At 40.8% G+C, this 25,589-nt stretch overlaps 1 protein-coding gene across 5 annotated transcripts in view; it reads left to right on the forward strand.

Moving 5' to 3' along the window:
* SHANK2 (SH3 and multiple ankyrin repeat domains 2) overlaps window positions 1-25,589 on the forward strand; it is a 334,933-nt gene that overhangs the window by 61,780 nt on the left and 247,564 nt on the right. For all 5 annotated transcript variants that reach the window (XM_081891148.1, XM_081891150.1, XM_081891145.1 and 2 more), the window contains exons 9-10: window positions 6,143-6,220; window positions 23,397-23,463. In XM_081891148.1, the coding sequence (XP_081747274.1) occupies window positions 6,143-6,220; window positions 23,397-23,463 (145 nt within the window). The remainder of the gene's footprint in view (window positions 1-6,142; window positions 6,221-23,396; window positions 23,464-25,589) is intronic.

Genomic DNA, 25,589 nt, shown 5'->3' on the forward strand with positions numbered 1-25,589 from the left:
CTTTCCCTTTCATCCTCACACTAACCTTGTGAGGTGGGAGAGTTGTGGCACGGCTCTCAATCACTCAGCTACCTGGAAGCTACACTGCTGGGATGTTTAGAAGTATCCAGCAAAGTACTTGGTTAGCGTAAGTAATTTTCACTGTGAAATGGAACACCCCATCCTTCAGTTCTGCCCACATACCCCCTAAATTTGTTCTGGGTTTTCCCCCAACCATCTGGAGCAGATTTGGGGAGGAGACGTAGGGAGAGGAGAGGAAGGGGAAGTTCCATTGCGCAAGTGGAAATTATTGTGCTAGCGGACATACTTCATTGGACATCAGCCATAACATCATTATATTATACATATAATTAACAATGATACAGTACATAATTATATACTGTATACATTATATACAAATACATATTATGCTGGCTAACTCACACGGCTTCTGCAATAATATTTCATATATTTTGAAAAGGGAGGTGAAAGTCAGTTATAACTATGCTTATATTTTCCAAACCATTAACAACTAACAAACTCTTAGGTGGTCAGTGGTGTGTTTAATTCTATTATTTGGTTTGAGTGGTGTCTTATCTGACTTACATAGTTAGAAAATCTTACAATTCCTCCTGTGTAGGATATATTTTTAAATTCTTAATATTTGGAAGTGAGTTTTAATGTGCTGTATTATTCTATGACATCTAAACACAAATATGTACTTTATTTGACACCCGAAAGCATATGTTTGAAGATAACATTTCAGAAGTTCTGGCAGGCTTGTTGCTAACACCCCTAGGAAGCAACTCTTTCATGCTGCTCTGTGAATGGCATCCTTGAGTAATGCATCAGAAATGTAGCTATTTTTGCCAGTCAGTTGTTGGAAGATAAATGGGGGGGCAGTTGAAAACAAAGCCTGGCCAATTCTTCCACTTTTAATTAATATACAGATGCCAAGCACTGTTTTATGTAGGGTGAACAAGAGGCTTAAATAGATAACAGAAATGGAATACAATGAATGAATTTCACAAATTAAAAGAAGCAGTTTCATACCACTAGTTTTTGTTCTACTCCTCTGGTGCCAATAGCAGCTTCCGTCCTGGGCCTTGAGGTAGGGTGTGAGGCTTTTTGTTGGTTCTGTGGCACAAGGAAAGGGTTACGTATACCCCCACCAACCCACTACCCACACTGCTGTTTTTATCTCTGTGGGGGACTTGTTGATTTTAAAACAACACCACACAGATGTGAATACATGTCTAACAAAATGTGCATTTGGGCCCTTAATGTTGTATATTAACGTCCCCTGAAGTTTAAGTGCCTTTTCTTCTCTAAGCTGGGATGCACAGTCCTTTGTTTTCAACTATTGAGTGCAATAGTTATCTGAAAAACCTGAACTCTTATTAATATGAATATGTACCTTTATCAAACAACTCCCTTCCCTGGCAGAGGAGGCACATGAAGAAGGGCCTCAGATGATGATCACAGGGTGGACATAGCTGGGCGAGACCAACTCCACCCTGCTCAGCCCCCCAGGTCTCAGTGATGCAGACCAGATGGGCTTCCTCATCCATAATCAGATAATGGATGAGGGAGGTCTTATTCAGAGCCAACCTGGCATTCAGCAACAGCTGTTGCAGACCCAGTGGCTGGCTGATAGGACAACTGCAACTCCCCAGGTTGGAGGAAGGGCTGGTACATGGAACAGTCATCAGCTGTCTGTATCGTGTGCCCCTTACCTGGCCTGCCCCACCATACCTCCCCTTATTTTGAACCACTGTGATTGCCCCCTTTTCTCCTCAGCATCTCTCCTCCCGGACACATCTCCTCTCCCTCACTAAGAACAATGACAACAACAAAACTGCTGGTTTACGCAGTAGTTTTGCTATCTTGGCATCTCTAAACATAAAACTCTGCAAGTAAGAGGGACTTGCAACAGAACTCTAACTGCAGTCTTGAAAGTGGGTCAGTGATCTGTTGCTGCAGATTTTTCTTAGTCTGTGAGAGCAATGGGATGTACTTTTGTTTTGATGAACCTTTTAAAGTTTTAATGTTACATTTCGTGTTTGCTTTTAGGGCCACATTAGGCATGACACAGGAAAATATGTGATTGGACATTCTGCTGTTTTTATGAAGCTGAATAGCGGCAGCAGTGGGAGTGGATGTGGTTTAATCTGATTGGGACTGTGTCTCTGGGGGAAGGGGATTTAAGCCTCCCCTCATATTGTTATCCTAATGAAAATTTCCCCTTCCTCAATCTGGAGTGGAAACATAAAGCCACCATTTTTAATTTGGTGCCCTTTACAAATGTCAATAATGTGTTTTATAGTAATTAGTGGGAGACAGGTTTTATGGCAGCAGCTGTGCATGCTGACTTAGCAGTGAGTGCTGCACATATTCACTTTATTTTCTTACATCTCTATCCCACATTTCTCCTGTCACAAAATCCAAGGCAATGTGCATGTGATTCCTAGATCCGTACCTTGTAACTTCAGCAAGGTGATACCCTCCTGTGCCATCAGACCATACCATGGACCATACACAGACCATGAAGTTTTGTTCAGATTAGTAACACTGATACAACTCTGCATGTATTGACTCTTGGCAGTGGATCATTTCCACCTTTTTCTTCCATAGGAAGATATAGACTGTAAGGACCACCTTTCACCATCTCTGAAACTTAGGCTCTCAGTATATCTGTTTGAATGGGTGAACTCTTGGTTTCAGTGAATAATATTTTCATGTAGTGTGGAGTCCTTAAAGCAGACACCCCCAACATTCGGCCCTCCAGATGTTTTGGACTACAATTTCCATCATCCCTGACCACTGGTTCTGTTCGCTAGGGATCATGGGAGTTGTAGGCCAAAAACATCTGGAGGGCCGCAGGTTGGGGATGCCTGGTTTAAAGCATCTCTGAGCCATGACAAGGCTAAGCTACCATAGCAACGATGGATCATTTATTTATTTATTTATTATTTCATAAAATTTATGCACCGCTTGATTGTAAAAAGTCTCAAAGCAGTTTACAAAAGATAAAACAACAGTAACACCAAGAAAAAAATTATAACTCTACTTTAAAGTATACAAAAGAAAAAGAAAAATAGATTAAGATTACCTCAATTTTCTAAGCATCTGGGTAGACTTATCTAAACAGGAATGTTTTTAGCAGGTGCTGAAAAGAGCAGGGGGGGCCGGCCGCACCGGGCGCAACATCTGGGGGTTAGGGTTAGGGGGCGCAAATCCACGGGTTAGGGGGTGCAAATTACTTGCCTTGCCCCGGGTGCTGACAACCCACGCTACGCCACTGGAAAAGAGTACAGTGAAGGTGCCTGCTTGATCTCAGTAGGCAGGGAGTTCCAAAGTGTTTGTGTCACCTGCACTCGAGTCTTCTTCTGGCCTGTTTCATAGTACAGAGCTCCTCAGATGTTCTGAAATGTTGGAGAAGATTCTCAGGAGCAATTGTGTCAACCACCTGTTTAAGCTTGCCATTCCATAGCGAGATGAGGGCTTCAACAGGATCACCAGCTTTCTCTACTGCCATTGTCTGTCAAGACTTAACCAGATAATGGTTTGACTGTGACATGGAAATGGATTGCACTTCCCCTATCTTTGGTCCGTCCCTCAAGATGACCATCTGAGAGAGAACCATGGTTGTCATGGAGGCCATGTAGTCTCGAACTAGCCTGATAGCAGCCTCTACATGGATATTGAAGTCACCCAGGATTATCATGTTAGGGTCCTCCAACAATATATCAGAGACTATCTTGGCCAGCCTGACCAGGCAACAGAGTGATCAATAGACCAGCAGCATTCCTGATCTGTCTCTCTGGCTGCAGACCCTCTAAGCCCATTCAAAGGTCAAGAAGCTTCCTGGTTAAGGGGAAGTGTACCTATAGACAGTAGTAATAGCCTCAACCCCCCTAGTCCAGCCTGGTGTGGTACTGATGGATGTGGCAAGCAGTTGGTGATTCTAGGATTGGGTGAAACGCCAAAAGCATAGTGGTGGTTTGTGGGCAAAGCAGTGATGGCAAGACAGAGAGGAGCAGGACAAGGTAGAGAGCGAGTAAACGCACAAGACAAGCAGACAAGGTAGAGGTGAGCAGGGTGAAAGGAGGAGGGAGGGAGTCAAATGACTTCATTTGGCTTTAGATTGTTCAGACTGAAGAACAGCTATAGGGCCTGAATATAAGGGCTATGAAGTTGTTGGTTTGTTCTCCCTGGTCACCTGGTCTATAGGCTTGACAGGAAACCAGTTTGGAAATTTGTTTTGTATAATTAGAGTGGACAGTGTGAAATAATGAGTGAAATGGCTGCCTTTTTATAGCCATAAATCTGCAGTAGTTTGATGTGGTATCTAAACAGCAAATACTTGTGTCACTTTAGACTCTCTTTATTGGATTTGTTAATACCAAAGGTTTGATACTCAAAAACTTACAACAAACAAAGCTTTAGGTTATTTTTTAATAAAACTTCAACATTATAGGCATATTGATTCTAATGCTGCACTGCCTTAGAAATACACAAGTAATGAGGCCTGTTATAACTCATATAACATCTGTTAGAGCATCTGCTTCTTCATTAATTATTGCTTCAATTCTTTAAAAAAACCCATCTAAGCAGATATCTTTCTTTTCTTTGGTATGTCTAAAATATCTCTTAATTTTGGAAATGATTGTATTTGGAGTACACTCTTCCAGTATGCTTTTTAAAAAGAAAAAAAGAAGAAGCTGAGGTATATGTTTTGAAATTGGTATTAGTATACATACTTAAAGCATTTCCCTTCATTGATTTGTTGTTATTATTTAGTCATTTAGTTGTGTCCGACTCTTTGTGACCCCATGGACCAGAGCATGCCAGGCATTCCTGTCTTCCACTGCCTCCCGCAGTTTGGTCAAACTCATGTTAGTAGCTTCGAGAACACCATCCAACCATCTCATCCTCTGTCGTCCCCTTCTCCTTGTGCCCTCCATCTTTCCCAACATCAGGGTGTTTTCCAAGGAGTCTTCTCTTCTCATGAGGTGGCCAAAGTATTGGAGCCTCAGCTTCACAATCTGTCCTTCCAGTGAGCACTCAGGGCTGATTTCCTTCAGAATGGATAGGTTTGATCTTCTTGCAGTCCATGGGACTCTCAAGAGTCTCCTCCAGCACCATAATTCAAAAGCATCAGTTATTCGGAGATCAGCCTTCTTTATGGTCCAGCTCTTACTTCCATACATCACTACTGGGAAAACCATAGCTTTAACTATATGGACCTTTGTTGGCAAGGTGATATCTCTGCTTTTTAAGATGCTGCTTCTTGGGAGAAAAGTAATGACAAACCTACGTTGATACTGCACATGAAAAACTTTCCATGGTTTGATCACAATGTTTGGGGGATACCATCTTCAAATAAATATAGGACACCCTTGTCTAGATGTTGTATTCTCTCTGTGTCAAAGAGGTGTGGGAGAAATGCATTTTCTGCAGAACTTTGTCCCCTTTCTGCCCCCCCTTTAATCTATTCTTTCCCCATGCGCGTATAGCTCAATGTGCACAAGTTAAATGTGTGCAAGTTGTGGGCTTACTTTACATAGTTCTAAACCTAGGGCCTAGCTGGATGTGACACCTGAAGCTGGGATTTTCTGTTTTCCTTTAAAATAACTATTACTCATCATTGCCACTGGGAGTGGTGATTTTCTATCAGGAATGTGATGTACAGGTATGGTGTTTTAAAAGCATCCCTTCTCCTGTATTCCTGATAAAAAAATCACTCCCCAAAACCGCTCTATGCCCTTTCAGGACTAATAGCAACTTCAGGAAGGGGACCGTTTTTGTCTGAACCAGGCTTTCTCAGCCTCAGCACTCCAGATGTTTTTGGCCTACAACTCCCATGATCCCTAGATAGCAGGACCAGTGGTCAGGAATGCTGGGAATTGTAGTCTCAAAACATCTGGAGGGCCGAGGTTGAGGAAGCCTGGTCTGAACCAAGGCATAGGTGGAAAGGTTTAAACCATCTCTCACCTTGTGCCATACTCTTGATGAAAATTGCCTCCCACTGGTAGCTGTTCATGTCTTAAAAGAATAGTGCACATTTAGCATCATGACTAGTTTGGCTCTATTAGTGTATTGAATACCAGCAGTGTAACTTGATTACAAGGTTGTAACAAATTCTGTGCTTTATTTACAGGACAGCTGTGCAAGAGTTTTGTTGTTACGGGGAGCTAACAAGGAGTTGAAGAACTATAATAGTCAATCTCCATTTCAGGTAAAAAAAAAGGGGGGGATGCAGGACAACTTGCATATTGGTACCAATGAGAGTTGTTGACGCATTTTCTACCTGGGAGAAGAAAAATATAAATGCAGCAACAAAGTTACTGCACATACTTGTTTGTCATATTTGTATCTCATTCATCTTCAGGGAATTTATGATGGTTTATGTTGGTTATTCAACTGTGTACTCATTTAATTCTGTACTCATGTAGATTAGGCTCAGGAGACTGAAGTGGCGGAACTGTGGACTGTATGACTTCACACTGCAGGTTGGAGGTTATGGGTTGTATTCCACTAAATGGTTGTGCTAGCAGGGTTGGGGAACCCTTTTGGCTCCATGGGCCAGATGCTTACCAGGCTAAATTTGTTAAGTAGACAAGTCTGTCCAGCTGTCAGAATCCATTTATCAAATGGTACTTTGCTCTGTTTCTCATATAAGTGGGTGCATGGCAATGGGCTGTGGAGGGGGGGCGGCTTTCCATCTCCCTCCTCCTACACGTAAAGGAGAAGGCCAAGGGCTTTAATCTCAAATTAACATATGATGAACCAAGATTAAATCTGGCAATTTAGGCTGCACACTCCTATTCGCTGCTTGGAACAGGGTGGTGCTGGCAATGTAGAATTAAGCCCTGTCCTCCTGCCCAGTGATGCCAGCTGATGAGTGGGCATGGTTTGAGGAAGAAGGCCTGATAGACCAATTTGGCATCCTTAATGGGCCAATATTGGCCCATGAACTGGATGGTTCCCCACCCTTGCACTAGGAGAAACCAGCACAAGGATCTCTGCTAGTGCAACAGGTATTTTCCCTCTTCCTTCACAATGCACCCTACGCCATCCCCCAATCTATTCTGAAGTTTTGAGGAAACCCCCAAAATAGATTTTGGAAGGTGGGTGATGGGAGGAGAAGGTTCTGTCTCTCAAGGAAAGTCTCTGCACTGAAGGAACCTTAGCCTTAGTGCTATGTGGAATACAACCCAATATTTTTAATGCTCACCTACATAACACATTTTCCCAGGCTGCAATCTCTTACCCGCTTAACTTGGAGTATGTACCATTGAACTCAATGTAGTCAGCTAGGGTTGAATTTTATCAGTCCCCTAGATGCTCTAGCTTACTATATCGAATGAGTTTTATTAAGTTTTCATAACAACAGTAAACAGAAAACAATAAGCAGAACCACCATCCCTTTCCACATAGACAACAAAAATAATTATAATTACAGTTACAATTACTCTCTCCCTCCCTGATTGTTTTGATTCACTTAGCATAAAAACGGAATGCAGTATCTTCATAGGCAATTAGTGCAAACGTATAGTTTTGCATTTATTTGCCTTGTTCCATTCACTGGGGATGGGAATGTGTTTTTAGTCCTCCATTTTTTGTAAGGGTGGGAGTCATTATTGTGGATAAAGACCCCTGTCAAGCTTACAGAACCACTCAGTTTTCCTTTTGGCCCATTTTCTTTTGCACACTCAGAACTCCCCAAGCATATAAACAAATAGTTGCTCCCTGCTTCCTTAAAAGAATTTGCACACAGGTCATTTAAAGTTAAAAAGGTAGAGGGCCCCTTGACGGTTAAGTCCAGTCAAAGGCAACTATGGGGTGCGGCCCTCATCTCGCTTTTCAGGCCAAAGGAGCCAGCTTTTGTCTTCAGATTTAAAGTAACTGCATTCAGAAATAACAACAAACCATGGTTGATTAAGAGAGAGTACCTTGGGTTCACATGTTGCTCTGCCACTTTTACCACCCTTCATGTACCAGGTGAGAAGTTTGGAAGCCTCCATTTGTGGTTTCCCGCCAAATCCTAGTTATGCCTGTATATGGGAAATTAGTTTGTGCAAACTATGGTTAGTTTATTATAATTTAAAGTACTTATATGGTAACTTTCATTTCAGGGCAAAGCCTTAAGTCAGCCCCAAAGCCGTTTATATAAAATACAAATTAAACATTCTAATAACAATGAATGAAAACAGCAACAGTTTACAGCAGTTTGACACCCAACTCTCAAATTCTTTTAGATGACATCTTTCACAACCAGGATATAAAACCACTGGTGGGGATTTGTTTGAATGTTACATATGATTGTATCCCTTGTTTTTGAGCCTCTTTCTGCTGTTTACACATAAAATTTGGTGTTGTTACCTCAACACATTGATACAGTATTTTGCCATTGCATTTGGAAAAGAAACAATTGGCAAACAGTGGTCACTGTGGAAAAGGCAGTTATATACAGGTGAAAGGACAAGTTGTGCTTCGAAGGTGGAGTTATGGCAATTTGTACCAGAATGAAAGAAGAAATTGAAACGAAGTAGAAAAATAACTGGGCCTATTAGCTTAATGACAGTTAGGCTGAAGGCAGCAATGCATTCCGATTATGTACCTCAAAGGGGCTCACACCAACACCTCATATGCTAAAAGCACATGTTTGGGGGTTGTGGGGTCATGCAGGCCAGTCCTGTCCCTATCTCTTGATGTGTGTGCACTGGCTATGTCCCACTGGACATATGGTCAGCTGCTGTGTGAATTGGCCCTATGTTCATTAGGTGTGGACAACATATTGATACATCGCCCAGGGTCAGTATGAGGGCCAAACCGCCATGGTTGCTTCACTCGGTGGTATATTGCGGGTGAAACTGCTTCTGCTGAGTCCTTCTGCCACCAGTGCTCCACCCATCTACCTTACTAGTATCAGACCAAGCCATTATTCTGCTCCAGCCGGGGAAAATAACAAAGCAACTGGCTTGAAGTACCTTAAATCGGAAGCATCTAATCTCAGGCACTTTGTTGTTGGGCAGTTCGTTGATTTTTTCCTAATAGGAGGCAGAGACAGCAATGAAAAGGAAGGAGTGTGAAGGGAGAAACAAGGCTGATGGATGGGTACACATATCAGCCAGTTAAGTTGAAAAGGCTGGTTTGCAGTGCTATGAACCTCTTTTTTATTATGTCTGCCTCCCTCAATTCATTGCTATCTGCTTTGTTTTGCTGACCCATTTGATATAAATTATACTATCACAAAATTACATGGGATCCTTTTGAGTTAATGGGGTTTTGCATACTAAACTGATACTCCTGTAATCAGTACATTGTAGGAGTGAACTCTATGCAACGTATCAAGTGCCCATTCATTAGCTATTATTAAATACTGCATTCAGTTTGTATCAAAACCTCTAATTTAAAATACCTTTTTTGAAAAGGGAAGGGAGAGAGAGAGAGAGAGAGAGAGAGAGGTCATCTGTAGAATTTTATTCAGTGTTTCTGTGTCTGCGATAAGATCATTTTTCCTTGGTTAGCGAAAATTGGAAAATAAAACTATCCTCATAATTGAAGAAAAATACCATACTAGGTAGAAAGCTTCCACTTTCTTTGAAGAAGTGAGGTTATGAAAGTGGGTTTGTTCTTCCATTAGCTGTAAATAGAAGGGCATTGAAATTGCCTCCAGCCTGGAGGGACGATGACAGACTGTTTAAAAAACATATATCATAAAAATCCTGAGGATTTCCAAATGTTTTAAGAAGGTGTGTCTCTAGAATTACGGAAGCCAGGACACAATCTGATTCATGTCTGATTAGAACTAAGCCCTATTGAGTTCAAGCTTGTATAGGACTACAGGTTTAGTTTAGGTGTTGCAAAACCCAGCGATTCACAAGGCTGTGTAAAGAGTTCTTTCAAAGACTTATAACTAGATTTGCATTTTTTGCTTAGAAGTAATCCCCACTCAGGTCACTGGGATTTAATTCTGGATGGAAACACATACAGTACGTGGTACCCAGTGAAGTATTTCTACTAACTCGAGAATCTATGCTTGCTCAATGGAGTGTCTCCTCCCTTTCCTCTGCCTGTGTGCCTCTGGAAGATTGGGGGAACACCCATAACAGATTTAGGGGGGCACACAAGGAGAGGGGAGGGAGGGGAAGTTTCATTGTACAGACAAAAGTCCTTGCCCTTGTAGGAGCACTTTCTTGGCTACTGCCAGTAGTATCAAACTGCGTGAATAGGAATTATGGAACCATCGTTTTGCGTATTGTCCCCATGTTCCTTTTCAGGTCTTTGACCATTACTGTGTCTGATGTTTGTGAAATTTATTTGTATCAGAAATATTAGCCCCCATATAGAGCAGGCAGTAGCTGAGAGCCTCACCGTTTTCCAGGTTGTGCAAAATTTCTAGGTCAGAATGCCCAGAAGCTTTCCCCAGTGTTAGTTTCTGCTGTGGAACCAAATGTCTAAGTGTGAATTTACACAACCACAAACAAGGAAAAGGCTCAAATCCCAAGAAGTATCTTTTTCCTTCGCAGGATTAACTGCAGGACTCACCATACTTGCCACATCACATTATTTATGCCCTTCCACAGCCTATACATTGGGGACGGGGCATGCCTGTAGAGGAAAATCCTGCTGAATGTGCATAGGCTCTTCCTGTGATTTATAACTTCATGTGATCATGCAACAGTGGGGGTGGAACCTGCAAGCACAGCCCCAGTAATGCATGTTGTATTCACGTGAGGAGGACATGACTGAATATGGCAGGGGTCCCCAAACTGCTTGTGGTGCATGGCATGTTCATAAGAATATAAGTTAAAACCGTACAGCTTCTTGCACAGCACATTACAATTGCTATGACAAGCAGATAAAGCATTGTGTGGTCCACCAAGAACCTCAGCAATTTTCAAGTGGAGCATGGGGGCTGGGGGAGTTGGGGAACAACTAGACCAGGATTTATGTAACTATACACAGAGGTGGCGTTTTAAATTTGTAGAAATCAGCCTCAGACTTTGATACTACGGAGGAATCAGATGCACTGGATATTTCTATGATATGGAGAGTAGGTTGGTAGAGTGTACTGTATTGGGGTAAAAAGATATGTAGTGGTTCCATGTTGATGCTGACTTGCTGTGAGTTTAGTGCTCCACTACGTGGCAGCTTTGTAGTGTTGTGGTCATTGTGGGTTGATTTCTAAACAAGGCTACATCACCATATGGCCAAACCATACTGGGTTGTATACCTGGCATATCAGTCTTTATGAATCAACCAGTTATATCTCCAGTGAAAGGAAATTTAAAAGAAATTTTGCTTAACAATGATTATATTTTATTCAGAACCAGATTGGATAATAATAATAATAATAATAATAATAATAATAATAATAATAATATTTGTACCCCGCCCATCTGGCTGGGTTTCTCCAGCCACTCTGGGCAGCTTCCATAGAAACCAAAAATACAGTAAAATATCACAGATTAAAAACTTCCCTGAACAGGGCTGCCTTAAGATGTCTTCTGAATGTCAGGTAGTTATTTATCGCTTTGACATCTGATGGGAGGGTGTTCCACAGGGTGGGCGCCACTACCGAGAAGGCCCTCTGCCTGGTTCCCTGTAGCTTTGCTTCTCGCAATGAGGGAACCGCCAGAAGGCCCTCGGCACTGGACGTCAGCGTCCGGGCAGAATAGAACTCAGTTTTATATTATTTTGCTTTGATACTTTTCAAAGAACAGAGGGAGGGGGAAATAGAAATTTGAAGTCAAAATGTATTTTCTTATTAGCTGCCTTTCTCTTTTGTGTTTCATACTGAGTAACAGCCAGGCATTATTTAGTTTCATTAAATCTCCTTTAAAATTAGTGCTCAGTCATGTAAGTTGTAATGGGGGTTATATAATCACTTGCCTTGGTAGTTCTTTGCAGTATGACCTAGATTTCTCCATGAAAAATACACACCTGTATTTGCTCCTTTTTACATTTAATTTATTAAAAGCAAATCATAAGGGATTTCAGAATGCATCTTTCTTGTGAATGGTTTTCTAGGTGGCATTTTAAAGCTAACAAAAGGCAGTGGAATACATGAATGCACCACTGTGTTCTTCATATTTACTTAATTGAGCAAACATTAGAATTTCATAAGCTTGGTGTTTTAGGGTAATAGAACAAGGACTTAAAAAAAGTAGAGGAGCATATAATGAAATGTTTGCAGGTAAAGCCTCGCTCTCTCAAATATATTTATTTGAAATGTGTCTGGGGAAATAAATATTAAAATTCTTATCCAAACTATAGCCCACCATTAATATTTGTCGGTTTTAACTTTTGCAATACAAGATGGCAGCTTGCATATACAATCCTGTGTTTTTCATGTGTAAAGCTATATTTGCATCATCAAACCATTAGAGAGTGACAAATGTAACATTTTTATTGAATGTGTTATACAGTTAACCCTGGTTCAAATATAGAAAAAGCAAACTGTTGTCTACCTTTGGATCCTCATAGGTAGAGCTGCCAAGAGATTTATCTGAACTTGGTACACTGTATGTAGATTAGGTTGTACCAAAACCTGCCATCTATTGGCAAGTGCTTAAATGCTATCTGTCCCTGTAGACATAGATCTCCCAAATCTTAAGAATTGAGGTGGGACTAGATATAAATATTTGCCATAAGTTTCTATACATCCTTTTGTTTTTTATTTTGTTTCCATTTACCCACGAGGAATTACTTGTGCAGCCTGATTCTATCTATGTTGTTTTCTGAGATCTGTGTGAAACAATTTAAAAGGCTTGCTTTCATTAAGCAAGTGTAGGATTGTAACATTATTTAAACTGTCACAAGCCCTAGATCTCTGCAACTGACAGGTAACTGACAGGTTGGCGTGGTTTATCCAAAATTCCCCTTCCCTTGCCTACATTTTGCATTGCACCCCCCAAAAAACCAAAGGGGAGGTTTTTGCAGTGAAGATTGATGGAAGCCTACTTTGGATTTGAACCATTGATTTAAAGATCCCTTACGCCATGCTAGGGTTCTGATCTGGATCAGAAATCCTGCATTAGAAATGTGAAATTTGCTATCTAAGGCGGAACTACATCATTAAGGTCATATTTATTTTGACCCTCAGAGAAGATGGCTTTTGGATCTCATGTAAAAGTAATTATATTTCAGCATTGCCTTTGTACATTGCTGAAATATAGTTTGTATTTATCCTTACAGAACTGAATAGTGAAAAGGCATTGCAATGATATTACAATGTTTCAGCAAATGTAAAATCATTTAATAAATAAGTGTTGGACTTTCCCCATGATTTATATTTGCAGTTGCTAAAACTAGTTGTTGAGCAAATGTATAATAGCTATTCTAAGACTACTGCCTGTCAATATCTGACTACAGATGGCACCATGAATCATAGCTTGAAGAAAGAAAATGTTAGACGCTACGCCAGAGTTGCTAGGAGAATTTCTGGGCACAGTGTACCACATGTGCTGCTAAATTTTAGAACAGTATCAGCATGCATTCTGGCTGAAAAAATTCAGTGGTAGAAGAAAAATCACACTCAAAAGGCCAGTAAAAGGAAGATAACGCTAGCGTGGTCTGTATTATCAAGGACAGAAGATGAAATTACATTCAGCCAGATAGCCTGTTGAAAGCACCCAAAAGGTAATGCTCAGCAAGAGAACAGATGAAGCAGGAGAATTAGAACTGCACAGCAGAAATAATTTGATTGGGGGAAGGGTGATTATGTAAACTGTGCCTCTGACACTTGATGTTAATCAAATTGCTAATACTTTTCATTCCTCTGCATAATAAGCATGTGCAAAGTTACATGACCACGCCAAGTCAAATATTTTAAAACTGTATATAATAACTGTATATAAACTGTGTGTGTATTTGCAATGATGTAATTGGACTGTTTGAAGAGAAAATTTTGCATGGTGAAGCAGGCTGTTTAGCGTTGAAGATGCAAAGTAGTGTTGCTCAACAACAGTGAGAGATTCTGGACCAGAATATAAATGTTATTATATTTGCCCTTCATAACCAAAATCTGTATAAATTAATGTATGAGGACAAAATTGTTAAATACTCTTGTTTTGAATACTGTGGGGCAACTTTGCAAACACTTTTGCATATAGTTGCCACTTAAGAAAAATGTAATTATCAATTACATGCTTGATTCTCAGATATTTCTTGTTTGTTTTACTTAAAGATGCTATTAATATATTATGTTAGTTGCTAAATACAAACCAAACAATAATTATTCTGTTTGCAAAATATTTTACAAGTGAAGATTTTAACCTTTAGTAGTCCAAAATTGCTGTTTTGAAATGTAGCTAGAAGCTAAGTCTAACAATCTTACACCAACACATATTTTTAAGGTAGTAAATGGGTTGAGCAAATGTTAGTTGCTTTCCTTATAAGATTGTGTCATGTGAAACTAGGTATGTATTTTAAATTAACATAGTCTAGAAGTTCATGTACACAATAAGATACAGATAAAGATACGAGATTAACAAATGCAAGTTGAACTTTTATTTCTGAAATGAAAGTTTGGCTTATGAAATTACATGAACCTCACAAGCAGGTTTGTCATAATTTAACTTGGTAACACTGTCTGGCTCTGCTAGGGTTGCTCAGCCTGGAAAAAGAGGCTTGGAGAATGTCATGGTGTTATTCGCAGACACTGTGAATCTGAACCCTTAAAAGAGGGTCTTTGTCATTTAGGCCCCCTTCTTATGTTACCTTAATGGCACTGGAACTGCTGCAGCTTGACAGCTTCCTGAACCATCAAGGAAACGTCAAACACCCTGAGCTATGTAGCAGGAGCCCAGCCTTCCCCCTATACCAGCATTGCCCTGGTTTTTGGAAGTAGGAGGTGTGAGGAGCATCCATAACATAGACTCCTCCATGTTGCATTGACTTCTCTGGTATCCGGTGCTTTTATGTATATGTCAAAGAGACTGGGAGATAGAATTGAACCATTGAGAAACTATATAGTACAACTTTTAGAATCAGGAAAAGCAACCTCCCAGCACCAACTTCTGGAATCTGTGGCCCAGAAAGAAGCAGAACCACTGCAAAAACCGAGTTCCAACATCTAAACAAGAAAGGTGGTCTAGAAGAAGACCATAGTCCCTTGTATTGCAAGCCAATGAAAGGTCCAGGAGTTTTAACAGGGTCACATTCCTGCTGTCCTTTTTCTGGCAGAGCCCCAGCAGGTCTAGGGCAGTTCATGCTCAAAGGTCAGGTTGGAAACAAGTTTGAAACACATCCAGATACTTGGGAAATAATTGCAAAAAGTTTTCATGTAACCAATCATTCTTGTCTTTTATCATCTGTTCAGTAATCTGAACCGCCTCCACAAATTCTGGAGTTCAATGGAAACCAGCCAGAGATTACTGTTTAGTACTAGGTTTAGCATACCACCATTCTACACGTCCTTAACTTTCATGGTATATAGTGATTTTATATCTATCATCTATCTATCTATCTATCTATCTATCTATCTATCATCTATCACACAATTCATAAAACTCACTCCCCATTGAATTTCTGAGGCGCTACTTTTAAATGATACTGTCATTTATCTTGAATAACTTCACATTCCCTATGAATGAAACCTTTATCAAAATATATTTTGCCTGACATTTTATTATACCACATTGTATGGGGTTGTGGTCTTTTAACTTGGTCAGGCCTAGGTTTCCATGAATTAGAAGTGTTTCTGAGCACAATTCAAAGTATTGGGGCTGACCTTTAAAGCCATAAACTGCCTCGGCCCAGTATACCTAAAGGAGCATCTCCACCTCCATCATTCAGCCTAGACACTGAGGTCCAGCTCTGAAGACCTTCTGGTAGTTCCCTCTCTGCAAGAAGTGAGGTTACAGGGAACCAGGCAGAGGGCCTTATCGGTGGTGGTGCCTGCCCTGTGGAACGCCCTCCTATCAGATGTCAAGATATCTGACTTTTAGAAGACATCTGAAGGCAGCCCTGTTTAGGGAAGTTTTTACTGTTTGATGTTCTATTTATTGTGCTTTTAATTCTGTTGGGAGCCGCCCAGAGTGGCTGGGGAAACCCAGCCAGATGGGTGGGGTATAAATAATAAATTTTATTTATTTATTTATTTATTATCCACAATCTATCCTATCCACTGTTGGACAAGATGATTGTGTTTTTTCATTTTGTTTGGAAATTCTGTCATGAGGAATATAGATAGGCCTCCGGGTCCTGTTTGTTGCATTTACCAGTATTCTTTAACAAAAAATCAAGACAAACTTGGCATCATAATCGGTAGGGTGTCCTGAGACACAGAGTACAGGACTCGTGTACCTCTAAGAGCAGGGCGGCTGAGGAATAGGCACAGCTTTTCACTTCTCTATGTGACAAACTGTACCTGCTAAAATTCCCTGTGCTACATACTGCCTCAGTTTATATGTAACACAAAGCTAAACCATGGTAGTGTGAATGCCTTGGGTTTTCAGAGAGGAGATTGCGGTTTATGTACTTCTCACCTGCTACTCACTCCAGGGGCTCATGGTTTGCATATTGCAGACAAACCATCAACCAAGGTTGGGATGACATATCAAGTCAAACCATAACCCCTGACTTAACCTACGGGACCGCCTCTCCTGGTATGTCCCACAGAGGAACTTACGGTCTTAAAAACATCTTGGAGGTCCCAGGCCACAGACAGGTTAGGCTGGCCTCAACCAGAGCCAGGGCTTTTTTGGCTGTGGCTCCAATCTGGTGGAACGCTCTGTCACAAGAGACTAGGGCCCTGTGGGACTTGACATCTTTCTGCAGGGCCTGCAAGACAGAGCTGTTCCACCAGGCCTTTGGCCAGGGCACAGCCTGACTCCCTCCTTTGGCAATCCTCACAGAACTCTAGCCCAATGGTTGCCATTAATCTGATTTGAATTAATTTTATAATGAAATGATTTTAGAATGTTTTATCATTTTACTGTTGTTAGCCGCTCTGAGCCCAGCTTCGGCTGGGGAGGGCGGGATATAAATATTATTATTATTATTACTACTACCATTATTATTATTATTAACCCAGTAGTGGCAGGACCAGGGGAGGAATATAGCAACCATGATCTCTCTGGGAACACTTGCATTTGTTCTAAGCCATGGTTTGGTTTAACTTTATGTGTGAACCTGGTGAGTGTGTTGGTTCAAATCATCTGAACAAAACAACCCAGAAAGTTGTTGTTGTTTTTTTAAACTACATTTTCCTGTTTCATCAAACCATTTGTTTGTATCCTGGCTTCTTCTGAATGGATTAACCATACTTTCCTGGTCTGTATGAAATGGGAAAGTATAGTTAAAGAAATACTGGGTTCATGTGCAGCAAAAGAGTGAAGAGGCTGCATACATGGCAACAAGCCTCATTCATATCTTAAATTTTATGAAGCCAGGATATGATCATCCTGTGATTTAAAAAGTACAGTACTGTAGGCCTATTTGGTCACTCAAAGCAAAGCTGTATGGAATCTCATCATGTGCTTCCTTACCCTTCACCCTAGAAATGGGCCATCATGCTCTTATGTAATATTTTAGCTCTAACATTGGGGGGATCCTGAATTTAAGAACATTTTTATATTATGAAGAATTATATTTTCCAAAAGAATTGAGCCATAGGTATGTGTTATTTATTTTCATGCATCAAACATGCATACATTGGCATTAAAATGATATGGAATTATGGAAGGCTGCACTACTAGATGAGTTTATTTTACTTTGACTTCTTCTACACCAGCTACAGAGATTTGAAACACAGAATGATTTCAGTGATCACCAAACAATACCCAATTTGTATCTTGAAATTGTTCTTACAAGAGATCCGATAATGGATACCACTTAAGATTTGTGGCATTCTACTGTATTATTATAATCAGCACCCACGGCATTGAGCTCGTTTTACAATACACAGTACAATTGCATACAGCTGGGTCTTAGCAGGTTTTAGACTTTATTAAACCATACAGTAGAGAAATATGCTTACTCTGCTTTCTCATGCCTCAAAGGGAAAAAATGTTTTTATCATAAAATAAACTTCTGCATAATTTCATGCAACTTTATTGCCCATGAGAATAAAAATAAGAATAGAACCAGGAAGAATTGTGATGGAGATGAATTGTCCCCCGCCCCCTGCTCCAAGTAGCAGAGTTCTTCTACCACCAGTTATCCTTTTCCACATTTTGCTCCCCCCCTTTTTATACAATGTAAGCACAGGTGTGAATGATCCACAGAAGTCTTTTGGGATTCTGGAATGCTAGCAATAAACCCACAATGGTGTGGCGCATGTATGGTACTGAAAAGCGCCATTATGATGGCGCCCTAACATCTGGAATGAGAAGCAGGTTTTGCCATTGGTCAACCCTAATACTTCATCCACTCCCCACCTCCCCGGGGTAGTTCAATTGAAGCTAAGGAAAAGCAAGATAAAGCTACTTGATCTTTCTGTCAGGTAAAAACAGCTCTTCTCTTGGACTGAAATTACTTGGAATTAATTCAAAGGCTGCTGGACTCTAGCTCTCAACAGCCTCAACCAGCATGGCCAAAAGTCAGGATTCATGAAAGTTCAGCAACATTTATTTGTTTATAATTATAAACAGTATCTCATCCTGTAGGTTCCCAAGGTGGTAAATGCACACAATAGACCCATTAGAATTAAGTCAAACACAATTAAATCACATTAAGTTAATAATAAAAAAATAATAATAGCACCAGCATAAAAGATAGCCAGAACAACACACAGCCCTTTCCTCAATGCCTGTATGAATAAGGTTTTTAAGCCGTCCTTTAAAAGCCATCAATGAGGAGTAGCATAGGGAAGGAGTTCCACAAACGGGCTTGCCAAAAGAAGGTCCTATCCCATTCCATCACGTATCAAGCTATGCTTGCCGATATGACCACGGGACTTGCATATTACAGGATCCAGCCTTGCAGGTAGGGAGATAAGTGTTTCGTCAAGTAATTGGGTCCTAAGTAATTTAGGGCTTTGTATGTTAAAGTCAACATCCAGCAGGTCCATCAGAATGGAGAGGTATGGCCTCCTCACATGTTAATTGAGAAAACATGGACCTAAAGGACAAGTAGGCAAAAGGAGGAGGATTGACTAAAAAGGCAGAGGAGCTCAAACATGGATGAATTGAAAGGGAGGGCTCTGAAGAAGCTGCATGGTGTTTAAGGTCGAGAGGACCTGTATGCACCGGGGTTATGGGGCATGTGGGGAGATTGGAATCCTTAAAAGCCAAGGGCAGAGTTGCTTAATGAAGTGGACCAGGTAATGAGTGAGCTGAAAACTATAGGTGGAAATAGTCATACCTTGAGTTAAATGTGCTTCAGGTTGAGCGCTTTCAGGTTGCGCTCTGCGGTGACCCGGAAGCAACGGTGCGTGTTATTTCCGGTTTTCACCGCTTGCGCATGAGCAGATGGTCAAAATGACGTTGCACGCATGCACGGAAGCGGCAAATCGCGACCCACGCACGCACAGATGTGGGTTGCGTTTGCTTCTGCATGCGAACGGGGCTCCGGAACGGATCCCGTTCGTATCCAGAGGTACCGCTGTATGGAGTTTTAAGAGCTTTAATGAAATCTAAGTAGCCAATTATTTGGCTGCAGGCTCCTAATATTCGAGACATAATTAAATTACAAAAGAATGAGGACTCTCTAAGCTACACAGGCAGTGAACTGATTGTGTTAAAGTATTGCATTTTTTATTATGCATAGTGCTTTTTAATGTTTTGTCATAAAGTATGGAAATATTTTTACTTTTTTGCTGTTACACCTTGACACCATGTTTCAGCCACATTCAGATAAATTGAGCTGAGACTGACGGTTCCTTTGGAAATGAGCTGCTGTCAAGATCAGAAGGGAGCTGTTACTGTTCTTCCATTTTAATGCTTCAGCAGTATTAATGAAAATGTCTCTCTCTGGAGCTATAAAACATATTTACCTTTTTTGTGTGGAGGAGATTTACTGCTTCACATCAAATATTCTGTCATTTTAAAAATGTGTCTTAGATTTAATAGCTGTAACTCTTCAATGTTTGAGTTCTGGGTGTTAAGACTGAGAGGTTGTGTTGCTTAAAATAAATTGTTGTCATTGGATGAGCATAAGTTGATGATGAGCCCATACCCCTTATCTCTAAATGAACATTACAGTACTTGAACTTACATGAATTGAGCCTGCCAGAAGCAGCCTGAATTAAGACAGATGTTTATTTTTCCAAGCTCCATTGCTACAGAGAGCTTGCAGCCCACAAAAAATAATCATATATTTCTTAAAATTATGGCGCATTCATTGCTAAAGGGCAGGTTCAGAGATGCTTACACTGATTGGCTGCTTATCTTATTGAGGTTAAGATTTATGGAAAAGAGTCCTATTTAGCTTTGCTACATGTATAAAACTATTACTGTGGAGAGAATCATAACAATGTCAGTTGCAGTGGGTATTGCCAAATCACTCATTCTCTCTGTACCTTAGCACACCATATGATGTTTATCTGCGAATTAACTGCACAGTACTGCAGGAAATGGTACATATATAAAATAGAGCGTTTAACTCTTGAACATGACAAGTTTTGTTTCTTAGAATTGCGAAGGCAATGCTCTTCTTTTGCTAGATATCATAGTTAAAAAGTGACGATCAGGTAAGAGTACCTTGAATAAATTTTCAGCGGTGAGGTAGATTAGACATGGAGGAAGGTTAGCACGCAGTCTTAAACAGGTGACTAAAATAAGTATGAAACCCCACCCCCCAATCACCCTCATTTACTCAATCAAAGTCACTATCAGAATTTACTCAGAAATTACTCTGGGCGGAATTCAACGTTGTAATACGGCAGTTCTTCCACTAGGTCAATCACCTAACAGAAAATCTCTCCTCTCCCACCACATGCTGTTCCATGGACTCTCCCAGCCCCCAAGCCAATTTGGAGAGCAAGCCCCCAGCCCCCAGTTTGGGTGGGGGAGCAAGGGGGAAACCCTCTGCACATGCAGAAGTCTTTGTGCAGGGATTTATTAGTTGAATCCTGCACGTGCATTAACATTTTTGCAGGTTTCCATTCCCTTTGGGGGTGGGCCTGTTCTAAGGACATAAGAACAGCCCTGATGCCTCCGGCCAGGGACTTGTCTAGCCTAGTAATTTCCGCCATAGCCATCGAGTTGCCTATGTCCTCAAGTAGGACATGAAGGAAATAGCTCTCTCCCACTGCTGTTCCCTAGCAAGCTGGTATTCAAAGGCATGCTGCATCTGTTCCTGAAGGTAGTATGCAGTCCTTAATAATCTTATCTTTGAGGAATTTGTCTAATCCCTTTTAAAAGCTGTCTGAGTTGGTGGTCATCACCGCATCTTACAGTAATGAATTCCATAGTTCCAACTATTCACAGTCTGTCCTAAATCTTCTGCCACTTGGTTTACTTGGATGAGCCCAGGTTCTACTATTATTTATATGACAGGAAGTATAGCTTTTTAAAGTCCACTTCCTTTACAACATGCATAACTACGCTGCCCACACATTATGTCTCCCTTTCTTGTTTCCTTCCCCCTCTAAACTAAGAGTGCTCAAATAATGGTAACAGGGGGGTTGTTTCTGTCCCTTGATCATGTCAGTTGCTCTTTACAGTACCTTTCCCAACTCTAAAATATACTTTTTGTGATACAGTAACCAGAACTATACACAAAATTCCAGGTTTGGGTTCACCATAGATTTGCACCATACTTTGCTTCAGGATGAGAACAGAAATTGTGCAGTGGCGGCGCGGCAGCAGCAGGAGGCCCCATTAGCTAAAGTGGTGCTTCAGGTTAAGAACAGTTTCAGGTTGAGAATGGACCTCCGGAACAAATTAAGTACTTAACCCGAGGTACCACTGTATTGACTAATGATCCCTAACATGGAAATCACCTTTTTCACAGTTGCCGGACTCTGAATTAATGTTTTTATTGTGCTATACATCACAACCCCAAGTTCTTCTTCCTGGTCAGTCAGTGCCAGCTCAGACCCCATTACAGTATATACATCATGCATCACTTTACATTTAACATTGATCCACATTAGCCATGTTGTTCCCTATTCTCTCAGTTTGGAGTGCCTTGCAATTCCTTTTTTGATTTTGCTGCCTTAATAGTTTGTCATCACTAGTAAACATGCCACTTCAGTGCTCAGCCCTAAGCCTAGATCATTTACTAAGAAGTTAAAAAGCATTGGTTCCAATCCAGATTCCTGGGGAAATACAGATTCTTACATTCATTCATCCATTATAAGGGCAATCCATTTAGTCCTCCTATCTGGTTTTTAACTGATTAATATTGTAGTCTTCATAGATCATAGATCATAGATGATGAAGATGCTGCAGTATTCCTAATTTAGCTTGAAAGTCCATGTTGTATAACCTAAGAGTACTAGGTGACTTTGGGTCAGTCACTCTCTCTCCTCTAACCTGCCTTACAGGAACTCCTTAAAGGAAAGACAGGCTAAGGAATAATGTTTCCAGGTATCTGCAGAGCCAATTATGATTTTCATCTTGTCATGTGAACACACATTTAACTGCCTTGACATTGACTCCCTTTTATTTATTCATCTGATTGCCACTTTTTGTCCCAAAGGGCCATTAAAGCATTATACAACATATGAAATACAATATAATCAATACAAATACAACACAGCAGAAAAGTTTTTCAAACTGAACAGCTTAAAAGCGGTAAATTTTATGATTACCATATTTTACAAATATTTGAGTGGGGAGCATTGTGGCATTTGCAATAGAGATAATCATACAATATGACAGAGAACATGCTTTTAGGGTGCTGTAGGTTCCGGGTGCAGTTACTGGTATCATAAGTTAAAAAGAAGATCAGGAAGTAGCTGATTTGTCCAGTTGAGATGAGCAAATAGTCTGACCTGGTATAAAACAGTTTTCAGTGTCCCTTCTGTCAAAAACACCTGATTGATCACAATATTTTGCATCAGAACCCAACCAAGTAAATTTCTGCAAAATCTTAATAAGGCCTCCTCCAGTGAATTTTCTGTGTGTGTGTGTGTGTGTGTGTGTGTGTGTGTATTGTAATCCATTACTTTTTTGTCTGTTGATGGAAGAATATGTCAATATTTGGAGGTGTTGTTGCCAACTGTGCTTCTACTGATTCTGTGGCCAACAAACTATTTCTATGAATCACCATTGGGCAACTTGAGTCCTATGATGTTAAAATATGCATTTATGGAAATCCAAAGCATCTGTTTTACAGCCAGCATGCATATGAACTGTATGTGAAAGTTTAAAAATAAGCATCAGCAAGGATGTTATATTGGGAAAAGTATCTACTTGATATTTGTATGTATCTGCTACTAGAATTTTAATCACATATGGGACATAAAATTTAACCCCAAAATCTTAAATGCACTGTGTTCTCTCATCTTTTAGGTGGCAATAATTGCTGGAAATTTTGAGCTCGCTGAATATATCAAGAATCACAAGGAAACTGATATAGGTATGTAATAAATATATATATATAATCATGTAAATTAAGACTTCCAGGGAGTCTTCTCTTCTCATGAGGTGGCCAAAGTATTGGAGCCTCAGCTTCAGGATCTGTCCTTCCAGTGAGCACTCAGGGCTGATTTCCTTAAGAATGGATAGGTTTGATCTTCTTACAGTCCATGGGACTCTCCAGAGTCTCATCCAGACCATAATTCAAAAGCATCAATTCTTTGGCGATCAACCTTCTTTATGGTCCAGCTCTCACTTCCATACATCACTACTGGGAAAACCATAGCTTTTACTATACGGACCTTTGTTGGCAAGGTGATGTCTCTGCTTTTTAAGATGCTGTCTAGGTTTGTCATTGCTTTTCTCCCAAGAAGCAGGTGTCTTTTAATTTTGTGGCTGCTGTCACCATCTGCAGTGATCATGGAACCCAAGAAAGTAACCCAAGAAAGTCTGACCATACTTGGAATTCCATTCACTGGTGATTGCACTTCAGATACACCTTATGAACATTAGGCAGGAACCTCACTATGTACATTAATGCCCTATCTTACGTGGGTTTGGGTTCAAAGGGTTCCATGTATACATGGAAGTGAGGCAGGGGCGGGGCAAGGTCCACTTGGGGCACTGGATCTGGCAGTCAAGAGATGCCCTTGCGGGATCTCACAGGCCATTCCCATGCTAACACCACTATCAGCTCACATTGTGGACAGAGTGACGATAAAGACACAAATTTTAAATTAAACATATAAGTTAATATAAACCCTCCCATTGTCCAAATAGGTTCCCACATGAATTGATGTCTCTATACAATATATTTGAATGTAGCCAGGACAGCGAGGTCTAAAACCATTGTGTAATAGATGGTGGGTATTTATCCTTCTGGGCTTTAATACTTACACTTCACCATAAGGGCTTGCAAAGTCTACATCTGTTTTCTATTTGTTAAGCCTTATACTACAGAAATACGGTTTAAAAGGAGATGAATACAGTGGTACCTCAGGTTAAGTACTTAATTCGTTCTGGAGGTCCGTTCTTATCCTGAAACTGTTCTTAACCTGAAGCACCACTTTAGCTAATGGGGCCTCCTGCTGCCACCGCGCTTCTGTTCTGTTCTTATCCTGAAGCAAAGTTCTTAACCTGAAGCCCTATTTCTGGGTTAGCGGAGTCTGTAACCTGAAGCATATGTAACCTGAAGCATATGTAACCCGAGGTACCACTGTACCTGCAAATATCAAGCATTTTGCCAATACAAAATTGACACGAGTAACAACTTCAGACCAAAAGGAATATATCACTGGACAAGGCCTCATGCTATATCTCAAGGAGGTTATTTTTGTGTTTGCATACATAGGGATGCACTGTTAAATTTCCATTCCTTCTGTATTTATACTTTAAAAAAAATTGTGATCCACCTTTCCACTGAATGGTACTCAAAGTGACTATCACAATACAAACAAAATATAATTGTTGGCATCCATCTGTCCCAAAAGACGGTGGAATGCACTTCTGGGAGTGAAGTGAGACCACTGCTTTAGCAGCACCACAGTGACTTTCCTGGGGCACAGGTTTGGGCAGTGTACATGGAGGTCCTGGGCTGCCCAGACAAGAAGACCTCCCTCTTGGCCTCACTCATGTGGTCCAAATGAAAACAGAGCAATATGTTTGGCACCAGCTTGGCTGCAGGAGTTGCCATCTTAGGGACTCCATCTTAGGGACTCCACTCTGGATTTCTTTAGGGTTTACTCTTTAGCCTTTTCTTCTCCTGAAGATATCCTGCAAGATACCCAGCAGAGGTTTCCCTTCTCGTAGATGGGCTACCTTCTCAGGTTGATGAGCCCCATCTGCCCCTCACTTCCCTCTACAACACATGCAGTAACTGCCTTCTTGACCATTAGACCCACTATTGGTTTCATCCCTCAATCTGCCAGAGCCTGTTTTTGCATGCAGGGGAAGTCCCTAACTCATCGAGAACCATCGGCCACCTTTGCCTGATTTAGCTGGCCAATCAAGGCCATTTCCAGGGTATGGCCCTGTCACATGCTGACAGCTTCTAGGAGCCACAGGTGTTAGCTAAGTGCAGGGTGGGGACCAAATGTGTTCCCCACCAGAGGTACTATCCCTCCTCTA

This window comes from Podarcis melisellensis (genome assembly GCF_964234715.1).
Source record: "Podarcis melisellensis genome assembly, chromosome: 1".
In the NCBI taxonomy this organism is placed as follows: domain Eukaryota; kingdom Metazoa; phylum Chordata; class Lepidosauria; order Squamata; family Lacertidae; genus Podarcis; species Podarcis melisellensis.